General features: G+C 43.9%; 1 protein-coding gene and 1 non-coding gene across 2 annotated transcripts; both read right to left on the reverse strand.

Moving 5' to 3' along the window:
- Positions 1-28: 28 nt before the first annotated feature.
- LOC119453233 (dehydrogenase/reductase SDR family protein 7-like) lies at positions 29-24,824 on the reverse strand. The gene is given in 8 exon segments (XM_037715259.2): positions 29-10,845; positions 10,848-10,949; positions 16,494-16,646; positions 17,835-17,927; positions 20,693-20,915; positions 22,900-23,003; positions 24,164-24,359; positions 24,732-24,824. Coding segments are annotated over 7 exon segments (954 nt in total). The 5' UTR covers positions 24,336-24,359; positions 24,732-24,824; the 3' UTR covers positions 29-10,738.
- On the reverse strand, positions 13,307-13,381 carry Trnas-uga (transfer RNA serine (anticodon UGA)). Its single transcript has one exon. It is a non-coding gene; the product is annotated as a tRNA-Ser (tRNA).
- Positions 24,825-25,909: the final 1,085 nt, after the last annotated feature.

Here is a 25,909-nt window from a genome sequence, read left to right on the forward strand (position 1 = left end):
AAAAGTGGATTTTCAACAGAAACAGAGATTACATCACAGAGTGATTTATTTCGGAGCCGACAATACCGAGTACAACATTCAGAATTGGAGGTGTCACATTTGGAGTGAAACGTAAACGCTGGAGGTATTTGTTTCCACACAAGGAGAGCACAGTGTAAATAATGCTGTTGTGAGGACAACTATAGAATAGAATTTACATGTTTACACCGTAGAATCTTGTACCACGATTAAAATCCGTAGGAAAATCTGGCACTGCAGTCTCAACTACCGCGAGACTAATGGGTAGTACGTGGGTTTTCCCGAAGCGTGGCATGGCTTCATTGAAAAGGCGCACTTTGGCTTCCTTTGTTCCATGTGGTTCGACTGTGTTGAGTGCTAACCACACAAAGTTTTTATTTTCAGCATCTTATATTCAGAACACATTATATAATGCAATGTCTAGTGTGTTTGGCACCGCATATTTTCACCTACCGTGAAAGTAATGGGTAGTGTATGGATTTTTCTAAAGCTTGGCATGGCTTCGTTGAGAAAGCACGCTGTGGCTACCTTTGTTCCTTGCGGTTTGGCTTGGTTGTATGCCAACCACACAAGGTTTCTTTTCTTCAGCGTTTTATATTGCCAATATGTTCCATCATGCAAAATTCTAGCATGTAAGTTAGTCTCCACACTTGCGAGCATGCTTGTCCCTAGACTCGCATGACATTTGGACAGCCACAATCTTCATGAACGATTACTATTGACGTTCTAATTCTGAACATTTCATTTGTAACATTCCTAAATCGGCGTGATAGTAGAAATGAGATGATAAACGAGGCTAAGCATAGACTTATGACAACTTTGGTTAATATAGGAAATCAAATTGGTTGTTCGAAGCTAGAAGGACAAATGTTTGAAAAACACCATCTACTACCCACCAATCCCGTGATCGGTGAAACACTGCACTTAAGCACATGCAGACATTAGCGCCAAATTTGCTCCTGGTGTGCTTAGCATGAAATTCTATTATGGCCTCTGAGACTGGGCAGCGGGTGTCACAAATCTCGGATGCAATTAATTTATGAAGCGTTGCACACTCAATTACAAGCGCTGTACAGAGACCTGCACTTTCTCCTTCATGTCATAGAGATTTTTCTCATGCTGCTCCTTTGCTCTTGCTCAAATTTAGCATCAAAATTGCATTTGATGGTTCGGATCGTTCATTATAACAGTCGACACTGATGCTTGCCTAGCTTTTCCAAAAAACAAATGAAAATCTGCCTTTGTCTGCACCTTTCATTTCGTGCTTACAGTGCAACCCCAGTGATTAACAGAAACCAATCTCAAAGGCCAGGCTTTTCCATACTACAGGTGTTGCAAAATTACATAAGACTGCATGTTTTTAAACATCACTCACTGTAAAGGGTGCAGTATTAGGCAAAGCCGCATTGCAATTCTCGGATAACTAGGGCAAGTAACAGCGCAAAGTGTTGTACTGAACACCAGGAGCATAAAATTTTCTCGGTGCAAACATTTTTTTTTTCTTCCATGATGAGAAGGAAAAAGCGCTGGTTTCTGTGCTTCTGCCAAAAAACAATTTTTAGCCTTAGTCTGAGTAAGTGAGAATTAAATTAGAAGCCACATTAGAAAAGTCTGTTACAGCAACAGATGTGTGACAGGACACAACAGTTTGGATTTGAGTGACAAAAAAAGAGAGCACCTGTAGTTGCATGCACACAGTGAAAGCCAATAGAGAGAGTGGTGCGGACATCCAGAAATGGAAGAAGGTTGACGAAAGAGCAAGTTGGCATTCGCCTGAATTTACCATGAGGCTATAATTAAAAAACTCTCATTGCTTCTTCTGTAGCTTTGTTCTGTTCCCACGTCATCACCAAGTGTCCCTTCTACACCACATTTCAGTGTCCGACACAAATAATAAACAAAACTGCAACTATGGAGAAATGCCACCCACTCAATGGCAAAGTGTAAAACTGTTGAAAAAACTTCTATACAGCAGTCGCATAACTGGACTCCCATGTATGCTTTACCCTGTAAACTGCATCTTAAGAGCCAAAAGAAAAAAAAAATTGAACGTGATGACAACAGCCATATACGCTAGGTTAGGAGTATGATTATCGTGAATGTTCCTCAACATGCAGAATGATAAAACCATGTTGGTACATTCCCAGCTTGTCGAAACGACACTGAGGAGGATCAAAGGAAGCTTGGAGTGGTATTCTCGGATGATCACTTTCGGGGATACGATTGATTTTGCGAGATTTCGGGCTACTCGGTACTCCTGGCAGAATGCCAAGAGCGCAGGACACAGTGGCAGGACCGCTCTTGTCCGTAGAGGCTGACGCATCTGGTGCCAAGTGACGCAAAATCTTGCGAAAGTGATCGTCTGAGAATGTGGCCCTTCAAATGATAAACAGCGGCTGAACAACGCAAGTCAACCACATCGTTGACTTGGAACCAACCTATGGAACCAACCACAGAGTTTCTTGCAAAATGGCTAGAGAGAACTCCTGACGCTGCTATTGTTTAGCTACCATATAGGAATGATGGATGGTACATGGATTGGTCTGATCTTCGAGGTGGTGGCTTCAGACATTCTTGTGCTTTTGTCTTTCTCAATTGCTGCACACATGCATCATCATTTCAAGTTACTGAATTTGTCAAGCAATATACTTTGTTGAAAGCGACCAACTTATAAAGTTGCAAAGATGTTTCAAGCCAGAAGGAAAAAGTTTAGGCAAACCCATACACACTACCAATCACTGCCATACTTTCAGCTATGTAGACATTAGTGCAAGAATTCCCTCTAGTAGCACCTGCAGAAAACTCTATGCAGCCAGTGTTTCAGCAAAGGAACAAATAAAAGTCCTTTTGTCGAAATGTTGGCTCCAGAAGGCCGATACTTCCATTGTTTGGCCACTGTCGATCAATTCCTGGTTCATACGCTTTTTCCTGTAAAATTCCTGATTCATACGCTTTTTCCTATACCTTTTACCCCTCAGAACATACCGCCAAGGTTATCCTGTGTTCAAGCAACACTGTCTTTACATCTGGCTAATTGCACTTCACGGCTAACCATAACTGAATTATTACTAGTGATCCACAGCACGCGAAACATCAAGGAACTTCCTAGCCGCAGCAGCTGTAGACAAATGGTAGCCTCAACAAGAACATTAGAACAAAATTTAAAACTACTAAATCTATTGCTTTAAACTAGCTGAACCATTTTTATTAGCTGTGTTGGCACAATTTTACTGGTGATGCACAGAAATTGTTAGCTGCACGAAAACATTTTGCACTAAACTTTTGACGTGGAGATGTACTTAGCACTGGGCTCGCAAACAACTTACAGAGAGGTTTGGAAGATTAGAAACGGTCACAACCACATCCAGTGCAAAGTTCGTGTAATATGCAAGAACATGAATTCTTGAGACATTTTGTTTCGTGGCTTGGGTTTCATACAGCTCTTCTCCACTTGAGGGAACACCAAAGACCGGGAGATGGCTTAGACACCAAGAAAAATGTGAGCGAAAACAGACTGCCCGTTGCTCCAACTTGTAGACCAATACTGCAGCAGTTGTTTCACTGGTTGGCAATGTGTCATCCACACGCTGACGCAGTGTACATAACCTGCGCTCTACAAGCAATCTCGGAGGTCATGCTCTGCCAGGCACTACCATGCCTGTCCACGCACAGAGGGCGCCACAGTACCAAACACACTGCAATTCACATGTTGACACTGTACCAATCATGTCGTGCCAGTGACCTCGGTGGTCATGCTTTGCCAGGCATTAGTATTCTTGCTCGAGTCAGATGCGCACACATAGAGGGCGCCACACGCCCTCACATAGTGCCACTAGAACAGAATGAGGCAGGTGGATCTGGCAAATTCTTCTGTAAGACGTGCTAATGAATTTGGCCAAACTACATTTTGTTCGTGTGCTAACTGCAATTTCATCAGCATTATCATCAGTGCTTGACTGCTATTTATCGGTTATAAACAGGACATACAATGTTATTGGCAGAAGGCTTTGTATTTTCAGTGTTGTTCCAGTCTTGTCCTGCTTACGATTTTTCTCATATACAAAAGCTCTGTTCTCAGTAAATAATGATTTGGACAGTTTAAAACAAGAGTCTTGTATATTAGCTTGATTTAGAGTTGCCTTTTGTGTCTGCCCCTCTAGCAACATAATGGACACTTCATCGCTTGTGGAGAGACAGACGACTGGGTTTAAGTTTGTGCAGAAGACACACATTGCGCCGACTATGTAGTGCAAATTACTGCGACATGGCTAATTCCCAGAACACAGGAGATCCATAGTGTAGGGGACATCGTTATACGTATGAACAACACAGCACCAAACATTTTCGTAAACATGACACTTATTTAACTTACATTAATGCCCGCTTACGGTACACTTACTTACGCAGAAGAAAAGGAAACGGGTGACACAGATACACCAGCCATTAGATAGATCTGGCACTGGAAAATGTTCCAGGGGGAAAAAAAAAATTCAGCGAAGCTGGTGCTTGGGTTAGGACAATGGCGGACAGTCCACTGTATAGGCTACGGACCATGATGGTATGTCAGGCCTGGTCAGCAACATTAAACCGCAAATGTACACACGTGGTTTTGGCTCACGCCAATGCAGACTCTAGAATTCTTGCAACGTTGGTCCTCGAGATGCAAAATGATTTGGAGACGAAAACAGCAACAGTGTGAGGGTAACAATAAGAACAGCACTGCACCAGTGCATCACTTGAGCATTATGGGAGTACTACTGAAGTAGAGTAACGCATATGATAACAAGGAGCCATGCTACCACTGTTTCTACATTGTTTCAAGTCGTTAAAAGCCAGCTGCAATGAAATTTCAGTTTAGCTAAATTGGTTATAAATGAGTAGTTCATACTATTAAACCACTCTTGGTAAGGCTGTAGGGCTGGTAAACAGCCTTTCAATGACACCCAAGCAGACGACGAGTGCACTTGGAGGTCAGCGGATATGACGCGAATTTCTGAACATCAATTGCCTCCATGATTTCCGCCACACTGCCATATCTCGGAGGTCGTGCCGGGAAGCCTTGCTGGTTCTCAACGTTGCCAAGTCATTTCCGGCAAGTGTTAACGGCAGTGTTTTTTTTTTTCTTCCAGCTTTGGCATATCAAAAACGCCTCTCGTTGTGAGCATCTTGTGACACATCCACTTGTATTTCCAACAAGGTTTTGCACAGAGGCTGCTCTTATCCACACTATTTGAAACTGGACATTTTATGCAGTGCAAAATTCCGTTGTAGTTGGCCTCAAACAACGAGGGCTGCTGCTTTTAGCTCCTAAGCCTTGCGCAGACTGTTGGTCAAGGCTGTCATGTGTGAAGGGAACCGTCGTCTGTTTTAGCTTTTCTTTCTTTTGAATAAGAGCATTGTATGCTTTCAACTTCTTCTACGGGACTTTGAGCACCAACAAGCCAGCGGTTTTGGCAGGAAATATGTTTGTGTGCGCTTCCATCAACGATGCAACACCTGATATTTGGAAGCAGTTCGTGTACTTGCTTGCGCGAGAAATGGCGAAGAGGCTAACGACAAAAACAAACTGCAAAGTATACAGTGCTTTCAACAGTGCTTAAAATGCAAACACACACACACGCGCACACAACTCGGGTTTCTCGGAAACAGCGATGGTATAATTTGTACAAGAAACAGCACAGTTTTTTTTTTCTGCTGCAATAACAACACCTTTCTTGGGCTCCCGATGTGCACAGAGATTGTTTCAGTGAGTAATAATAAAGAAATTATAAAGGGGCCTTCAAGTGTAATGCCTTCGAGGTTTCACAATGGCAATGCCGCTTTTGCAATGCCACAAATCTATGCTTCACTCACCTGGGAAACGGCGAGCGGTTGAATTCTTGCACTTAGTTATACTCCGTTTCATACATATCGGTCAACACTACGAAAGCTAGAGAGACTTTTCTCACCACTCACATCCTCTACCAAAAGATAGTGCGACACATGTCAGAGAACGATACAGATAAGCGTCATGTTTTTCGACGTAACATTAAGCCTCATGCTCTCATGTCTCAAAATATCACATTTATTAGGTAGAAGGCCTCGCAGATCTTGACCTATTCACTACAACTGAGCGGAGTGATACGTTTCTGTGACTAGTGGCCTCAGAGCACCGCTTGCGCTTACGATCAAAACATAGTACGTCGCACACTGGAAGTGCAAAAGTGGTAACCTGTCGTAAACCTTACGTCCAGAAGTTGTATTTGTAATATATGAAGTAGTTAGTCCGCAGAAAGCGTCACAGATCAAGAGCAACTGCACTGCGGAACGCACGGAGTGAGACTTTATGACCGCACTGCCTGCGTAGCATCCGCAGCGTTGCCTGCTAAGTATACAACGGAATATAGGATAGTTGCAAAGTTCTTGGCAACACTGATTACGGACCATGCTGTCCGTAATCGGAAGTGGAAATAATGTAGTATAAACGAATGTTAGAGACGATATTCTGAACAGGGCTGTCGATCGAAAAGAAACAATAAAAGGCCCTCTGGGGGCGAGAGGATTGTATGAAAGGTGCAGTCAACCACAAAAGTTAACAGGGCTGCTAAGAACTTCTGCTCTTTGAGGTGTGGCGCTTCTAACTGTAAGAATCACCGTGTAGGTTGCAAAAAATACTAAATATTGCAACACTGATTTCCATGCTGCACTCGTATCCAGGCTTTGTGGGAAATTACATTTTTTTTTTTGCAAATCCTAAGACCTCTAAAATGTATATACAGTGGAATGATGAGAGCTGGAATGATAATCTCTGGACATAAATTCTGAGCATGTTGAAAAATTGTTCTTAACTCGAAATCCAGCCTAAACTGCGTGTGAAAAAGAAGTATATTAGAGAATGAGAAAGGAAAGACCATACGAAACATATGGGTACATTTATGTGTGCTATGCAACAATGATGTATTTTTCTTTATGGGGTTTTGTATAGAAAAATCCGGGCACACTTTGGCACTTCTTATGAGTTGTGAATGCGAAAGCATTAATGTCCAATTGAACGCCGCTGAGCAGTCCTTCCGAGTTTTGAACTCCACGTGGACACAAGCGACCGCATTGAGACGCTGGGCACGTTTTGAATTGGCCTTACCGAGGCGCAGTTAGAATGCATGGACAAGGAATGCGTGGATAACACAGGCTTCCGAGAGCGAGGGTGATTCGGCACCGCAGCTATGCCCTTTCCTCTCATGCCACACCTGGCGCTCTGCCCCATCGAGGCACACTCGTGACGTGGCGTCGCGGACAGAGATAATTTAGGCGCCGTTTCGCTGCAACAGACGCCGGACGCCGGCTTTTTCGCTCAATGAGCCATTTGACGCTTTCGCATCAAAAATATGGAACTGGAACATGAGGGGGCACGGTAGTTGGAGCCTTTTTGTCTAACTTTGGTCACCTCGGGTTCCAATAACATGCACTGAAATCTCGGCAAATTGGCATTTTTTGCAATCTGCCCTCGCTGGACCGCGGCTGCCATGGTCGAGGATTGAAAGATGTGACCTCGCACTCAGCGGTAGCAACACCGTAGCCACTGAACTGTCGTGATGGGTTCTTCGAAGCCTGTCTGAAGTCCTGCACAGGAATTCGGTCTCTACCAGAGGTGCAACCCTGGCTACAAAACTGATTGGGCGATTGAATCAACTCTCTCGTGAGGGGGAGTAGAGGGGTGGTGCAATTTCTGTCAAAAGAAACGAAGCGACTACATGCATGATTGCAGACACGATGTCTAGTTGCTGTTCTGGTGTGTATGCAGGCTGCTCAAGAGCTCCGACGAGATTTGCTTGCTAACGGAATGCTTCACAAGTGCAGCCATGGCACTACCATGATTCAGTAACACTTATGATCACACTTTGTTGCTTTTAACAAAAGCTGTGCGTCGTCTGCTATCGTTTGAGCCAATGGCAGTAGAAAGCTGGGCCGGGATTTTGTAGCGCTGCCTTTTTCAAAGCTATTTTTCTTTGCGCTTTTGGGGTTTTTGTCAGAGGTCAGAATGATGCTTCGCCCGTGCTATCAATGGGACCAGCAGACCATAAACGACGGATAATACGAGTAGCATAGAATTGAGCGGAAGGCATCGCTACATGATACAGGCCCTGCTCTCTGCCCAAAGTTGCACACTGTACCTCGTACACGTCGTACGACAATAAGAATGCAGTGGAACATAACCAATCATTTTCGTTACCTTCACTAATCAGGGCATACTGCAAGGTCTAGACAGTCCTTATGGTGTGTGAACTCAAAAGCGGAGTGAACACTTGTGAAAAGTACCTTGAGATAATTCTGTCATTCGATCCTGTGAAACACAAGAACCCGCTTCTAATGAACAACAGTCAAAGCCAACCCATTCTCGAACATGACATTAAAAGCAACATTTCAAACAGGGCTCTCATATGCTGACAAGTTTCCTCCAATGTCTGCCACCATGTAATGATATGTCATCAACATGTGTAGACATCTGTCTGTGAAATGCAGGACCCCTATACAACAACATATATATATATATATATATATATATACATGGTGTCCCAGCTAACATTAGCCAAGGTGCTCAATGAAAAAAAAAAAAAAAAAGGACACTGCTAGGTATGATTTTCAGACCTACGGAGCTCAATCCTCAGGCCTCTCAAGACTGAACACCATAGGTTTTATAACTGTATCTTTGTGTCTGTTTAACCTTATTTTTTTTTACATGAACAGCTTGGCTAACGTTAGCTGGAACACACGGTATACAGTAAAACCTTGTTATAACAACGATGAAAGGGGGAAGCCAAAAGTACTTCGTTATATTCATTATTGGATGTACTGCAATATGAACCTCTGATATTTCAAGAGGAATTTCACTTCTTTATATCTATTATTACGTCATATCCCGTTTTGTTATAGCAAGGTTTGACAATATGTATGTATATATATATATGCCCAACGATGTCCGCTATTGCTTCTTGGGTAGCAGACCTTCAAATTTCAGCAGTCTGTTGGACAAACTGGAGTGCCAACTAAAGAAATCAACTGTGAGGTGGCTGTGCTATTGTACGAAAATGAAGGGAATGACCGTGATGAAGTACAGTCCCAGCGGAAAAAGGTTAGCACAAGTGACTGGTGGCCGGAGCGGCACATTCCATTTTCCAAAGCAGGGGTGCCTGTCGGAAAGCATGTTGTGATTTTGCCGCTCCGGCCGCCAGTCACTTGTGCTAGCCTTTTTCGGCTGGGACTGTACAGCCTCCCGCATTAAACGACTCGTGCACAGGAGAGTGTTTAGTGCACTTGAGAGTATTTCTGCCGGTCTAGCTGATTATCGCCGCTTAAAAGCGCTAAAATGATGCATGATGGACACTCGTACGATGTAGTTAAAAATGCGGGAGGCTGTACATCTGAGACCAGTCCACTAATGGCTTGTCAAAAATAAATACAACTATGTCCTCTCGAGCACTTCTGCTTGTCTTTATTATGGTTATTTTCTTATTTTGTTCCACTTTTCTTAGTTGTATTTCTTTCTTCTTTTTTAAACTGGTCTGCTTACCTCTTCTGATGTGTTTCTGTGCACTTGCAAGCACAATACAAATAAATGCTATTGCATTTCATGATGTTTCAATGTTTGATGGTGTTCCTGAATACAAGTTAGTGAAGCTGCATATCTGCTTGATGCATGCACATTCTTATATTGCGCATTTTGTTGTAAAACTGACCTGGGAAAGAGATGGTGGGACCCTAAATGCAATAAACGAGTATCCACATGATCCACTGGTAAACTCTGCAATAACAGTTGTTTCTGTTGTTTCTGTGGGTGCGGTGTTAGCTGATACCTGTGAATAAATGGCAGCTCTTCTGTTTGTGACCTCAGGACATCAGTTTTGTGAGGTCAAGCAGGAATAAACCAGCCGTACGACAGCTAGGGATATGTGGCGGTAGCCAAAACCCTTTATATTTTTCTTTCGATACCAGTAGGGCACAGTGATACCAGTAGTGGCATTGTGCCCCAATACAATAGTACTATTAAATTATGTACATAAAGGAAAAAAACTGTCTACCTTAGTAAGCTTGCTAAAGATGCCTTGTCGACAGCATTAAAAAGCTTTGCCAGTTCAATTATCAACAACAGACTCCTTGCCCTGAGAACCACTGAGTTCACAGCACCCCCAAGCACACTCCGTTTAAGTTGGCACGCCAATTTGTGCCTCGAGCCTCCTTGAGCTGCCCGTGCAAGCTGAACTAAGACCAGAGCAGGGTTGAAAGCTTCATAAATGTGAGACATTTTTCCAATGCTGAGCAATCTGATTCTGTGTCATTAACAGACGACACAAAAGCTGGCGACAAACCAAAAGCAGTCGCCTGCTTCTGTGCTGTTTACAGACGACAGAGAAGCAGACATCACATAAACAGCAGAAGCAGACACCACACACCAAATTGTGTTGCACTGATTCAGACAACTATGATCCAGCCAATGGTAGGGTGCCGTGTCGTCTGCTTCTATGCTGCTGGCAGATGACACTACCCCCCCCCCCCCCAATGTTACCCACTTGCAAAGATTCAGACAGGAACAACGCAGCCAGCGCAGTGCAGGGCAAACCGAAGAGACCTCTCCGACACAGTGAGCAAGTTGCTGCAGATACGCTAAACCGCATGTGGCAGAATGGTGAACAGTTCACAGCGTTCGCCCCCCGCGCTCCCGCTGGGCAAAACGCGCCAGTATTTGCTATTGGACCCGACGTTGCTGTAGACGCAACCGCTTGGCTCGCCCCTTCATGATAGTGAAGTACAGCCAGGGCATCAGCACCCGCACGAAGAGTACGAGGCGGGGATGAAGCTGGCGATCACCACGTCAGTTCGCTTGTTCACCACCGCCTCCAGGACGATGTCAGCCACGTCCTCGGGAGCCATTCCGGTAGCGGTTGTTTCGTCCATCACTGTAAACAAATGAGTAGCAATGTGGCTATTGCGCATGCCTTGCATGCTCATAGAAGCATGTGTAATCATGCACCAAAGTACCTAAGGAGTGCTAACAGAAAATTTGTCTCATTTTCGTTTTCTTTAATGGACATCTGTAAACTGTAGCTATGGTATGAAACCTTAATATCTTGAAAGCACAGCACACTTGATGATGACCTAAAAACAAAATGGCAAATAAACCTACGTACAATTTGAAGAGAATTTGTATAGATCGATTCAAACTTGAATTGATGTGGTCTTTCATGTCTAAAGGACAGTGTAATCTAAAAATTCTTTTCATTTTTTCTTCTTTCCTGGTAATCTCGATTGAAATGTTCTTCCCCCCTGTTAGCTGCTGTTTGTAGTAAATGGAAACGAGGTCTACTCAGGCTTCTAACCTGAATTGCCTGGCAGTACTGCACTGCACATAATCACATAATCATTGCTAACCGTTCCTATCTTTTGCATAAAATAAATATCATTATTGTTGTCCTTTCCATGCACTAATTTCCATGAATGGTGGAGGCAAACTTCTTTCTATATCACCGCCTTCATGAAACTATGTTACAGATCACGGAAGCACACAGGGCAAGTGCACTGCAGTTTTGTGGGTGGAGCTTGCGCTGAGAATGCTTAGGGTTGTTGAAGAGCAGTTGTATCATATTTAAATGGATGTAATTAAAAGCATCCACCAAGTGCAATGCAGTCTCGATTATGATGCAGGTTGCAGGGTGACGCGGCAATCGAAGGCGGTGGTCATGTGGTACCACACATCATTGGTGTGTGCACCAATCAGCCCTGTGTAGCGGATGCAGCCAAGATAATAATCATGCCACTGAAGGCTGAGTGCATTAATTAAGCACTTGATGGGATAATAGGGGAAAGAAAGTGAGAGAGATACTTCGTGTTGCCGAAGGAGCAACAGGACTAGGCTTATCCTGTGTTGAACGCAAAGAATGGTGGGATTAACTCTTTCCGTACTACGCTCATTGGGATTTGTTAGCCCACTATCGATGGCTTGAAACGCCGCTTTTGAGACCTTCCGCGCCGCTCACAGACATACTGAGCTATCGGACGTGAAGGAGGAGAACTATATTTTAGTTTTCTAAGCAGTTTGCCTTATTCCCACAAGGCGGTGATTTTTGAACACGCTCCGAAGTTTCGCGATCGTCAAAACAGAATGCAAAAATGTCTGGCTCCAAAAGTGGCGCGCGCGCTTTGGGAGATCGCAGATATCGCGATTTTGCTGCCTCTGTGGCTGATCTTATCGATGCATCGAATAGTAGCAAGTCAGAGGATGCTGTCTTTTCGTCGGGCTTCGAGTCTGAAAGCTACGATGACGCAAACCAGCCTGGAACATCGGCGGCTGCCGCCGGGCACGCCTAACTGTAGTGCTTGCGGTTAAATTTTTGTAGCTCTATGAAAAATTTGAATTTTTTCGGAGATAGTGCCTATCAGATGGCAATGCATTTTGTATATCTCATCATTTTCGTTAAGTTTTTTTCTTAGTAGATACAAGCATGACTTTACAGACTTTGTTAAATTTTGTCCCACAATCTTGATTTTGGCAATTTATATCTTCTTTATGACATACATCTCGTTCATAAAACCTTTATGTGTGAAAAGTGCATTCCAAGTTTGTGTATTACATAAAATATTGAGTGCAGTAGTTCTTTTAGAAAAAAAAAAAAAAGATCTGGCGTAACCTACAAAAAACACGTATTTTCCCCATGGTAGGGAAAGAGTTGAGGACAATGAAAAGGCCAGTTTGGTAGCATGTGAACGTTTCCGGTGACAAGGTCAGATTAGCAAAATGGGATAGCTGTTTATTGTGAAGCATTTTTTCGAAACTCTTGGTGTAGCCTTCGACCCCTACACCTGGCGTGCCTGGCATCATTGATTTGTAATGCCACGTGAAAGCCAATCCTGGTTTCTGTGATGTAACCTGCTTTCTTCTTGACACTAAACACTATGCTGCCCTTGGGATGCATTTTGAACAAGTAACACTAGATAATAAAATTAATAATTCATTGCACGCTCGATGTGAGACTTTACACTTTAATTACAGAATCAAAAGCTACCTAATAAAGCAACAAAATACGATATAAAATTTCTATGCTAAAGTAAAGGTAACTCTAGGGTTAGTGCGAATATTCGACATTTTTTTACTTTCAATCTAATATTAGGCTATTCGATATTCACTTTGGTTTGAATTGCTGCATTCGGAATTTTCTAATTAAAGGGAAACTGAGACATCCACCCAAATGTAGCAATTTGCTACAATGGAAACCCAACCGGGTTCCTCGAACAAAAGCCTCGCAGTTGAAGAAAAATTTGTCCTGGTCCGGGACTCGAACCCGGGACCACCGCCTTTCAGGGGCTGCCGCTCTACCATCTGAGCTAACCAGGCGGCTAGCCGATGGCAGGGCGAAGTCGACAACTCCAAGTAAAGGCAAGTGTATGACGTAATAGTTCAGCGGAAATCCGCTAGGTGGAGATAAGTAATTAAAGGGAAACTGAGACATCCACCCAAATGTAGCAATTTGCTACAATGGAAACCCAACCGGGTTCCTCGAAAGAAAGCCTCGCAGTTGAAGAAAAATTCGTCCTGGTCCGGGACTCGAACCCGGGACCACCGCCTTTCCGGGGCAGCCGCTCTACCATCTGAGCTAACCAGGCGGCTAGCAGATGGCAGGGCGAAGTCGAATTTGTCGACAACTCCAAGTAAAGGCAAGTGTATGACGTAATAGTTCAGCGGAAATCCGCTATGTGGAGATAAGTAATTAAAGGGAAACTGAGACATCCACCCAAATGTAGCAATTTGCTACAATGGAAACCCAACCGGGTTCCTCGAAAAAAAGCCTCGCAGTTGAAGAAAAATTCGTCCTGGTCCGGGACTCGAACCCGGGACCACCGCCTTTCCGGGGCAGCCGCTCTACCATCTGAGCTAACCAGGCGGCTAGTCGATGGCAGGGCGAAGTCGCCAACTCCAAGTAAAGGCAAGTGTATGACGTAATAGTTCAGCGGAAATCCACTAGGTGGAGATAAGTAATTAAAGGGAAACTGAGACATCCACCCAAATGTAGCAATTTGCTACAATGGAAACCCAACCGGGTTCCTCGAAAGAAAGCCTCGCAGTTGAAGAAAAATTCGTCCTGGTCCGGGACTCGAACCCGGGACCACCGCCTTTCCGGGGCAGCCGCTCTACCATCTGAGCTAACCAGGCGGCTAGCCGATGGCAGGGCGAAGTCGCCAACTCCAAGTAAAGGCAAGTGTATGACGTAATAGTTCAGCGGAAATCCGCTAGGTGGAGATAAGTAATTAAAGGGAAACTGAGACATCCACCCAAATGTAGCAATTTGCTACAATGGAAACCCAACCGGGTTCCTCGAAAGAAAGCCTCGCAGTTGAAGAAAAATTCGTCCTGGTCCGGGACTCGAACCCGGGACCACCGCCTTTCCGGGGCAGCCGCTCTACCATCTGAGCTAACCAGGCGGCTAGCAGATGGCAGGGCGAAGTCGAATTTGTCGACAACTCGAAGCAAAGGCAAGTGTATAACGTAATAGTTCAGCGGAAATTCGCTAGGTGGAGATAAGTAATTAAAGGGAAACTGAGACATCCACCCAAATGTAGCAATTTGCTACAATGGAAACCCAACCGGGTTCCTCGAAAGAAAGCCTCGCAGTTGAAGAAAAATTCGTCCTGGTCCGGGACTATGTAGCAAATTGCTACATTTGGGTGGTCTAAGTTTCCCTTTAATTACTTATCTCCACCTAGCAGATTTCTGCTGAACTATTACGTCACGGAATTTTCTAAGCATTCGAAACAAATATTAACAGCACTATGTAGCAAATTGCTACATTTGGGTGGTCTAAGTTTCCCTTTAATTACTTATCTCCACCTAGCAGATTTCTGCTGAACTATTACGTCACGGAATTTTCTAAGCATTCGAAACAAATATTAACAGCTTCGATTTTGGTGAGAAAGTCGCATTGCCACTGATTGACATGGCTGATAGCCAAGGCAAGCCAAAGATGAACTCATTTACCGTCCTTTAGGACATGCTCGTTTGATTGAACATTCACATAGCACTGACACGTACCTCAATAATTGAACCGATCTATAACAGCGATTGAAATTTTGTATGGTGTCTTGTTAAATCTTTCAGACATGATCCGCGTGCACAATGTCTGAAAAAATGGCAGCCACGAGAAACGTTTCGCCATTCAGGTATCTCCCGCACTCTCACTTTCACTGATGAGGTGTTGCTCGGACTTTTTAGAGCAGTACGACTGCTGTGAATAGATCTGCGTTATCTGGACACTACACCGCAACTTGGGTCACCGACCTACGGTGAAGCTGCCCTGGTTGGGCCTTACAGCCACGGCAGTGCAGCCGTGACAAAAGTTCACTGACTGCCAGTGCAGTGGGGGCTGGCAGCAAACAATCGCTAGTTTGCCGTTATGCTGATATGTTCGTATAAGCGGCTCATTGGTGATTGGACCGGAGATAACACGCAGGGGCTAGACTGAGGTCTGTAGTTGCGGTGTTTAGGTCCAAGGGCAACCAGCCGTAAGCTACAGTAGCGTGCCTACCAAGTTCGCCTGTGCATTGAATGGAACAGCTTAGGCTCACGTGCTGGAAAAACAGCTCCAAGGTGAATTTGCAGAACATAGTCCAAACTGCGGGCATTATGCGATCAAGTTCACATGCTACATCTGCACTTCGCAGCATCACGACACATGATATGCATTGAGCTATGTGAAGGGCGAACACGAAACGCCCCCGCAGCTTTGCCTGTCATAAAATTTCAAGTACGGTGAACTACAACACTGAGCAAAATTCTGTGAACGATTTTTGTGTACTGCTGGCATTGTAAAAATAATGCTCAACAATATATGTTTTTGTATAAAATATGTTTTTGCTTGAAACTGTTCCTTGAAATGGCACTGCTTCATCTTTGCAAGTAAAGCCACCTAATGTCCCATCTTTCTTAGATTTGTCAATTTCTGGCCGTTGTGCCAAAAAATTCCACAACTATTTGAACTATCTACTTTGAAATTATGTACTAACTACTATTCACTTCGAATTCGCTTCAAACCAGACAACTTCGATTCGTACAAGCGACTCTCTAAGGGCTCTAGATGAGCTAAGCCGGTTTACTGCCCAAAAACACTCTTTGGCATTCGGCAAACCTACCACAATGAGTATGTTTTCAAGCTGGTAGCAGGTTTTTTGACAAACTGAGTTTCGTAGTTTCGCAGTTTTGTAGTTACCATAGGGTGTAATAGATGGCAGTACAGGTCTATACCTATACAGCTCTATATCTACCCATACATGTCTAAGCCTAACCATTGGAGCAAAACGAGCCTAGCGTATCTGGTGTTTAACAAAGCGATACCGATGTTGCCTCGCACTCGCAGATGCTGCCTCCACAGAGTGTAACCAAAGCTACAGGCCTTACTTAGCCAACACACGCAGCCAGTGATGAAAATGTGTAAACTACAACTGCCGACACTCACCGCCATAGACTGATCCCGTGCCAGTGAGTGCGTTCATTGAGAGGTTAGTGCGTATGTAACCTGGAGAGACTACGCATACGTGGACGTCATACTGTGCCACTTCAGCCAACAAGCTGTCAAAGAAGGCCTGGGTTGCGTGCTTGGATGCCGCATCTGTAAAAAATTCAACCAGGATCTCGTTAAACCAATCAGGTGGCGTGTACGCACAATTGTGCACAACGAGGTTGTGCATCAAAGGCAAGAGCAACAATGACAATAATATTTAAAACATGTTGCATACATCTAGAAACACTTCCGATTGGACCTGTGCTGCAAATTTCAATTACATGTGTAAAGTGTTTTAGTAAAACAAGTTGGGAAGTAGACGGCTAGCTGGTTGCTCTTCAACCCTATAAGCCCTTTCAGCCATGTGCTATGGGACCTCCTTCCGAATAAACACCTACACGTGCAGTGATTTACAACATAAATAAAGTTTGATATGATGCTGTTATCATCTTGGGGCTCGGTTTCAGTGACATCATAATGGGAAAAATGTACAAACTTTTGTTCTACCAGATCGCAAAAAAATATCTGAAGTGGTGAAAAAGGTGCATTGGGGTGTTGCAGAGTTCCTACACGAGAAATATCAGTGGCAGAGGTGCTACCACCAAAGCCGGCTCACTGATCGTCAGACGCACTTTGAAAAAACACAGCCTTTGGCAAAAGTTTTGAGGCCGCAATTTGCACAAGCGAAGCTTTTTTTTTTTTTTTTGACCCATTTAAAGGTGTAGCTGAAACTTCTGGTACTCAAAAGCTGTGTAGGGTGGTAAAGAGTGCTCTCTTTCGCACTTTAGCACTTTCAAGTGCTGAGCATCACTTTAGCACTTTATGAGCATATGCAGCACAGACTGCAGTGCATGGAGCAGTGTTAATTCTCATTACATTTAAAAAGGCTTAGGAACATTTGGTTGAGGTTGTACGTTCCAGACCTAACAAATCCTCAGCACTCCAATGAACTGAGGACTCAAAACAGGGTACTCCACAAAGCAATGTCAGTTCTTGTCATGCTTAAGGAGCCTGAAATTTCTGACCAAGATGGTATTTTCCAGACAAGGCAAATTTTTGTCAATGATTTTGATGTGACCATCTGAACGGTGCGATCTGTTTTTGTACCGTTTGAGTAGCTTGGGGATCTCGTGACCGATGCTGTATGTCCAAGACCAAGCGAGTCCTTACTAGGGATTCAATACGGGCTGTACTGTAAAGAGCAATTGTCAGTTCTCATCATGCTTAAGTGGCTTCGGATCTTTTGATAGATACTGTATGCTTGAAACTGAGAAAAAGTGCAGACTTCCAACTCACAGGCTGAGCGGAATGGCAGGCCAATCTTTCCCTGCACGCTGCTGATGGCAACGATGGTTCCATCTCTCATGTCGATCATGTTGGGCAGTATCGCTGCAAAAGAAATTGGGGTAATGGGAGATCACTTGAGTGCCAGCTCACGGCCATCCACGAGGCCATCCATAATGCCAAGTTTAATCTAGTGGCAGTGGCCCTTTATCACGCTTCGTGCCCCAAGGCATGACTACTAGCTCACATTTCGCTCAATACTAGCTTGCTGTGAAGTTCCCATGAACTGCAGATGGAGTCATTAGAGAATGATAATACAGAAATCAAGGGACAAGAAGCTGCCACTACTTATTCTGCGTCCTTAAGTTAAGCAACACCACTTGACGCACTCTTGAATTACCTGTCATAAAATCATCCACAAATTCGACAGAAGCATAGAATGCTGTAGGCAAATCTGCAAACCCTTCAGCTAGCCTCTTGTTGGTGACACCACAATGATACCCAATGCACATCCTGCTGCACCTTACTTTTTTGTTTGTTACTTGTGTTGCCTTATACTACTTTTCTTAAAGTAAAGTAGCATATGAAACTGCAATGGCTGGTCTCAGCAGTGCTGGTTGATGATAAAGGCGAAACCTCTGTGTGGGATGATGGAGCAAAAACTCAAAGGGTAATTAAGGGCACACCAAATGCAAGTACTACAGTCAAACTTCGATATAACAAAGTTCTACTTGCATCGAAAAACTTCGCTATATCGAGAATTTCGTTATACCAAGGTTTTGTTAATTCAATAGAACTAAGATGGGGAAATAAAAATAGTTTGTTACATCGCAAATTTAGTTAAATCGAGGTTCGTTATAATGAGGTTTAAAAAAAATTTAATTATGGGGTTTTACGTGCCAAAACCACAATCTGATTATGAGGCACGCCGTAGTGGGGGACTCCGGAAATTTGGACCACCTGGGGTTCTTTAACGTGCACCTAAATCTAAGCACACGGGTGTTTTCGCATTTTGCCCCCATCGAAATGCGGCTGCCGTGGCCGGGATTTGATCCCGCGACCTCGTGCTCAGCAGCCCAACACCATAGCCACTGAGCAACCACGGCGGGTATATCGAGGTTTGACTGCATTAGGTCTGGCTATAGTGGTAGGTTACAGAGAAATTCAATGTATTCATGCATGAAATGTGTTATGCTTCCTATACTAATGGCTGTAATTAAGAACTGCAGTTCTGGTTTGTGGTTTAAAATGAAAATTCTAAAATATTTGTATTAGAACACGAAGCAAAGTCCCATAAAATAAGTATTTCAATCATTTTTCTTTTATCGCATTTTGAATGATCTCTGTTATTGCAATGCACTAGTCTCACATCTTTGGAGTAGTCATTAAAGTCGTATGACCAGTATGCACAATTGTGGCACGTACGTCAGGAAAAGTCCCACCTGAACGGCACCTTTCGTGCACTTGTTACAAATTGCAGCAACTCACCCTAGGCAAATAGAACGACTGGAACAATTACGAAAAGTCTGGTCCACCTGACTCTTTCTGCCCACGCACGACACATATAAAAAAAAAAGTACAATTGCATGTGAATAGCGCATCACAAAAAAGGAAAGAATGAGAACAAACAGAGCCTTCTTGTAATGAGTATAGTAGCATTACGCTCCCAATCAATGATTTATTTATTAATTGACTGATCAATCCATAGGCATAAAATTCCGAAGCAGCACACCTAATACGATAGTCACTCTAGGGAAGGACTACGGATTAATTCTGACCATCTATAGGTGTCTCCAACGTGCACATAAATCATGGCAAACTAGTGCTTTTGCATTCCACACACACACTGGTGTATGACTGTGGCCACTGGAAATCAAACGAGTGACCTTACAGCTCGCCACCAGAACACCGCAGCCATTGGATACCTCCCCCCATTGTGTTCTCCCTATTTACATTAGTTTTCTTCAAAATAAAGGCAACCAAAAGTGGGCAAAATGTCTTAAAAATAAGAATTGAATACGCCAAGCCCTGGAACACGAAGGTAATGCCTAACCACAGACTTCCATTAGTGGTCCGACCAGGGTTCGTACAGCACATCTGACACTATATCGAAGGATTTCAAGGATGCCGAAGTCCACAATTCCAGGAGGAGGAAACAAACCTTATTCGTTCATGTACACTGAAAAATGGTGATGAAATCTCGTTTTTCTTGTCTGCAATTTCTTGCAGCTTAAGCAGCTGCTGACTTGGAAATGCGCTTCAAGCTAGCTGAGTCACTTTTCGAAGTTGACTTTTGCATTGTAATGAAGCTTTCAGGCACGATAGTAGTGTTCGGCTTCAGAAAAATTTATATACTCGTCGTGCTAAAGCCAATTCACTGAAACCTACTTTTTGCCAGCCATTTCTAGAGCTTATGGCTCAAAAATGGAGCCATGATGGCTGCGGTGTGAAGCAACTAGCAAAACAACAAGATGGTTGTACTGCATGGTCGCTTGACCTTGCTTAATTTGTCTAGCTCCACGATGGCAACAGCGATTCAAACAAGCCTGTCATTGGCAGCTGTGGACATGTCACATTGCAATCATTTAGTGACACTCTCAAAAGAAAATATCTAAGATAGCTTCCCAATAATCTCCACGGCATAGCCCCTATGCAGAGTTTATAACTTTGAATGTTCAAAATTTGTCCCCAACCCCAATTTTCAAGGAATTCAAGGAGCACATCTATTTTCAAGAAGTTTTAAGGACCCTTGAATCTGTTTTTTTTTTTTTCCAAATCCAAGATGTTTTGAAGGATTTCAAGGAGGCGTAAGAACTCTGGCTTTGACAGTTGGCCACATAACTAACTAAGCTACTTTGACTATGACGAACCTTTGGTAAGTGCGACATGCCCAAAGTAGTTGACCATCATGAGCTTGACGTCCACCTCGACCGAGGTGTCGCACGCTTCCCCACGGTAGCTGATGCCGCCGCTGTTGACAAGGATGTCGATGCGGCCGTGGATGCGCAGTGCCTGCTGAGCCTTCTCTGCGATGGACGACAGGTCCGCCAGGTCGAGCTGGACCACTGCCGGTGTGTGGTGCCCCGATGGCTGCTGCAAATGTCAAGTTCCGTCTACTTTAATGACTACGTTTATGACTGGTCCAAGTGCACCCTTCTACTCTGTCTCATATGTGAGCCGACACAATTGCTTTAAGTGCCTGAGTAAAGCTGCATGCCCATTTTTTCACAAACTTTCTGCCTTTCCCAAGTCAGACAATTCAGGAACGTGAGACATCTGTACGTTGGTTGCACTATCCACACAAAAATTGGTTAAACTAAAATTGTACTGTGTCAAGTTTTGTTTTTATACGGCCGAATGGCGCAACAAAGGTTCTCTGTTAGTAGGATCTGTCATTTTCCAAAATGGCAGACCGGCACAAAAGAGCCTGCACACGTTTTTTTAACGATGCAGAAAGTCAAGAACTTTTTATGAGCTCCGATTCAGAGGATTTTGATGTTGATTATAAGGTAGATGTCTTCAAGTGACAGCGAGAGTGTCACTTCAAGATGCTTGGGAAACACCAATTATCCTAACTTCAAAAACAATTAGACAAGTCTTCGCTTGAATTTTTAGATTTAAGAATACTTTGTAAAATGTTCAGCAACTTATTGCCAATAAATGGCATTCAAATTTAAAGCCTGCTAATGCGTTACTTAGACAGAAATTGAAATTGTTGCACTTTCAAGAAACCATCCGGCAAGACAGCGGGTAAAAATGCCCAAAACACTGGGCACCAAAAGGGCTAAGCCATGCGTTGCTCTCTCTGTACGCAAGCAAGAGAAATGAGTCACAGGCAGATGGATATTTGAAGTCATATTGACAGTGGTCGAACAAGGAGCCTGGAGCCAACGTTTAGAGAAGGGCAATTAAATTTAAAAATTAAATTCTTGGGTTTTAAGGGCCACAACCACAATCTAATTGCAAAGCATGCTGTAGTGGGGGGGGACTCCGGATTAATTTTGGCCACCTACGTTTCTTTCATGTGCTCTTGAATTAGAGCTACTCAGAATGAGGGAAGGAAATGAAAAAACAGGAGACCGGGTTGCTTGGTTTTTGTTGGCTTCAGGCTAAGGTTTCCCTTGTTGCCCGCTGTTGACCTCTCTGTCTAAGCCACACAGCAAGATGTTCAGTGACACAATATTTTTGCAAGACTGACATTATCAGATTAGTCAGATTCAGCAATAGAGTGCACTTGGGCTCGCTTGTTCAATGACACATAGCATTTGCTAGTAATCTAAACCCAAGGGTAATGCGCTGGTTCGATCTCAAAAACTGCGAGGGTTATTTTGTTGCAGACGTGCGACAACACAATGACGCCTGACTAATCTCAATAGAGAGTTTTAGTTCATCTGTAAACGTATTAACCTTGACGGAATATTGGGTTGCCGGAGACAGCAAGAAAAATACCAGTAGCACCTTGTAGTGATGCTTTGTTCAACCAAAATGTGTTAGGTTTTCTTGCTACATGAGTGTCCTCGTCGAACATTAATAAGGCTGCATGTTAACGCTGCTGCCGATGTTCTACACCAACAGCCAAGTAGAATATGGTCGGCCACTACAATAATAAGTCAGTGTGCTCTCTAGTTAAACTCTGCGCCACCAGGTGGCGCTACCAACCTGGCCACTCATTCAGAGCATTGGTGGAGAAATAAACAAGGAAGAGGTGGCGCCAGGGTCATCACTAGAAGAGGTAACTTATAGAGATAGCCAAAATGCTAGACTGCAATAGATGTAGTAAAACATGATTAGCTTAAGCAGGCTAAGTGACCATTTGTCGCAGCCCAATCTTTAAGGGGATGCTGTTAGAAATCATCACCATGTATAAGTGTCCACTAACCGAGCATTCCATCAAGGGGAATATGTTTATCGGACAAGCCAAAACTGCCTATCAACTGGCTAATGGCAGTGCGAAGAAATTTCGCCAAGGAGCAACGTCCCCTGAATTTCCCAGCACCAATCTCCTCGTGCAAAGTTGAGCGTTATTGAAACAAATGTGCTGCTGACTACAAAACAAGCGAAGGCTGCATGCTCTCACCGGCACAGACTGCATGAGGTCATCCTTGACTCTCTCCAGCTCAGTAACGCGACGGGAAGCGAGGATCACCTTGCAGCCGGCTGCAAAGAACTTGTGTGCCAAGGCTGCGAATTGCAAAAAAAGAAGATATGCAGTAGAATCTCAACAGGAGAAATTTCATGGGATGTCGAAAAACACTAGGGCAATTTGAAATTCATATAATACATTAAAAAAACAAAAACAATACCACAGCACCAAAGTGAAAGTTAGGCGGTCTTGTTGACTATTTGCGGTTGAAGATCGAAGTCCTTGGTGGCTTTCTGGACCTTTGTTATCTCAATTTCGTTGAATAAGACGCCTCCGGAATGTGTAAAGCTTCACGCTTGTTCCTCCATCTACGTTGTTAGCTTACACTGTGTGCCACAGCTAGTGAACACATTTCAAGTGTCCAGGTCTCTACAAGGATCATTGAAAACCATGAATTCATATGTCGACTTGGCAACTGCACGCAGCAGCCATACTCCTCTTAATCTGAGGTAGGGCTCAGCAGCTCAGAAATTCGAATCACCTATTGTGGTCAGGGAAAGTGCTCCGAGCCATCCTAAAGCAGAACGCACTGCATTTAATGCATCTTAGCTAAGACGTTTTCAAAATTTGTATCACCACAGAGTTCACGTAAACTGTGATCGTATATTGAGATTTTACATGGCTAGACTAATTGACAAGTGTGCCTATAGCCTATTCTTGAGTCGGGTCTTTTTGCACTGTGATGTGTCTTCTTGTGACATTTTAGCGAAGCTGTTCAAGAAAAACCACGGTTCAAGGTACAATTATAAGACCTACACTAATGGCCTTAAAATTGCATCTTGCATCGTGTTTTCTCAATCCTTTCTTTTTATATTTTTTTTGTTGAACAGTCTGGACACCATGTATTTCTGCTCCTAAAACAGTATGCAAGACCTGATTTTTCCGCTCAGGACATCAAATTTAAGTGCTCAAAAAAAAAATGTCATTAAAGCGAGAATCAAGCGGCAAATCGAGTGCAAAGAGGCGTGACTGGTGTGAATCCAGCTTATCCAATCCAGCTTATACACACACACGCGACCTTACGGGTGAAGAAGAAAAATCGTTTACGTGCTTGGACTATAGTAACAGCTGACCGGAGCTAGCCCTCACGATCTGCAGACCTTATATAACACGTTGTCTTGTTCATCGCTTAATTGAATGCATTTTGATTAAGCTGGGCGGCACGAGAGAAAACACGTGATGGAACAGGAAAACAAACCTTCTCCGAGGCCCGAACTGGCGCCGGTGATGAGAACCACCTTGTCTTGCAGGCAGCCGGTCTTCAGCGAACCCCATCGAAGCTTGTAGAGTTTGTAGACGATGTACGGGAACACCAGGGGCAGGCAAATGCCCCCGGCCAACAAGCGAAACCAATGGAAAACCCCGGACATGGCAGTCCAGCCGGTCGAGGAGCCCTGAAAATGCCGGAGCATTTTTTTTTCTCTCTCTCTCTCTCTCTCTCGTAAGTCTTCCTTCTCTTGACCAGCACCGCTTCCTCGGAACCGAATCACTGTCGATTAACGCAAGCAGGGGTCAAACTGAAAGCACCGATAACGTCGTCTCATTCCCTCAATGCAGCTAGACACGGAAAACTTTTGAGCCTTCTGTACTCAACACAAGCTTTGAGTGCTACGTGATGTTCGATAGGTCTTCCGCCTTGACGGAAAACGCGATTGTGCCAAAACTCCTTTCGATATCGGCTCGGTATCGCGGCGGATACCGTGACAGGAACGGCACCGTGAACGATAAGGGATGCACTACCAATCAGCGTGGTTTGAGGCACTCACGGATTAAGACAGCGAAGGGTCGTCGGGGCCCACACCACGGCCAGAAAGCCAGCTGCTCCGCAATACACTCAGGTGGTTCGTCCATTCGCTCCCCCTTTCTCGGCCGAGATCTCCCTAGGGTCGGTCGAAGATTCCCCATAATCTTTGTTTACTTATTAACGCTTAATTATGTATTCATTCTTTTTCTTTAATTTTTTTTTTTTGCTTGCCGCGAGCGAAGAATTAAGCGCCGTTCAGCATCGCCACTCACCCGATCGAGCGTCATCGAGCGATCGGTTTACGCAGTCTACGATGTAGCTTCCTTTTTAAAAAATCGCGTCGTAACGGTGGTTGTTATGTCACGTCGATGCGAAATTGATCGATATGGTTGCATAGTGCGCGCGTCGCATTTATTGTTTTAATTCCTAAATTTGCTCCACGGCATCTGGCGCGTCTGTGGAGCACGAAGCAACAAGTTGCCTGTAAACCGTGTAATTATCAACGGAGTCTTTTGTGTGCATTTACATAAAATATTTTCGTGTCGATTTCACGTACGAACTGTATGAACACAGTTTGTTAATTTATACTTAAGCACTGGCGCATTCGTGATGGCATGAGGAGGACCAGCCCCCCCCCCCCCCCCTTCTCCTCTCGGAGCTACCTTTCATATGGACCCCCCCTCCCCGGTTACACCACTGCTGGCTATATATACAACAAATATTCGAATATTTAAAGTGACACTGCATCAACTGGTGGATCACTGCCTAACATTTTGGATTGTCACGTTCTATCCTGCCTTGAATTAGACAAGCAATGCAACATGCTGCTTTCTGCATCAGTCTTTCTTTTTTCATTACGTACATACTTTTAAACTACAGGCAAATCCTCTCCAACTCGTAGTGCAGTCCTCCAAAGCCATAGCATTGTCTTATTAATTGCCTCATCACTCTGAATTCCACTTGGGTTTTACCCTTTTTCATTTATTTTACAGCTGGCATTAACATTTAACAGGCACCATCTCGCTGTTATAATTTTTATTTTATACTTTAGTGGAAAAAAAAAAAAGCCATATACATAGGTGATGTTTTTAATAATTATTACTACAATGTGGCCAAAATGGCAAGAACTGTTTGGGCACCAAGCTGGAAATAACAAACCAGTACACTGTAGCTTAATTTGTCCATCGTCCAATTCACAAA

This window comes from Dermacentor silvarum, chromosome 5 (genome assembly GCF_013339745.2).
Source record: "Dermacentor silvarum isolate Dsil-2018 chromosome 5, BIME_Dsil_1.4, whole genome shotgun sequence".
Classification (NCBI taxonomy): domain Eukaryota; kingdom Metazoa; phylum Arthropoda; class Arachnida; order Ixodida; family Ixodidae; genus Dermacentor; species Dermacentor silvarum.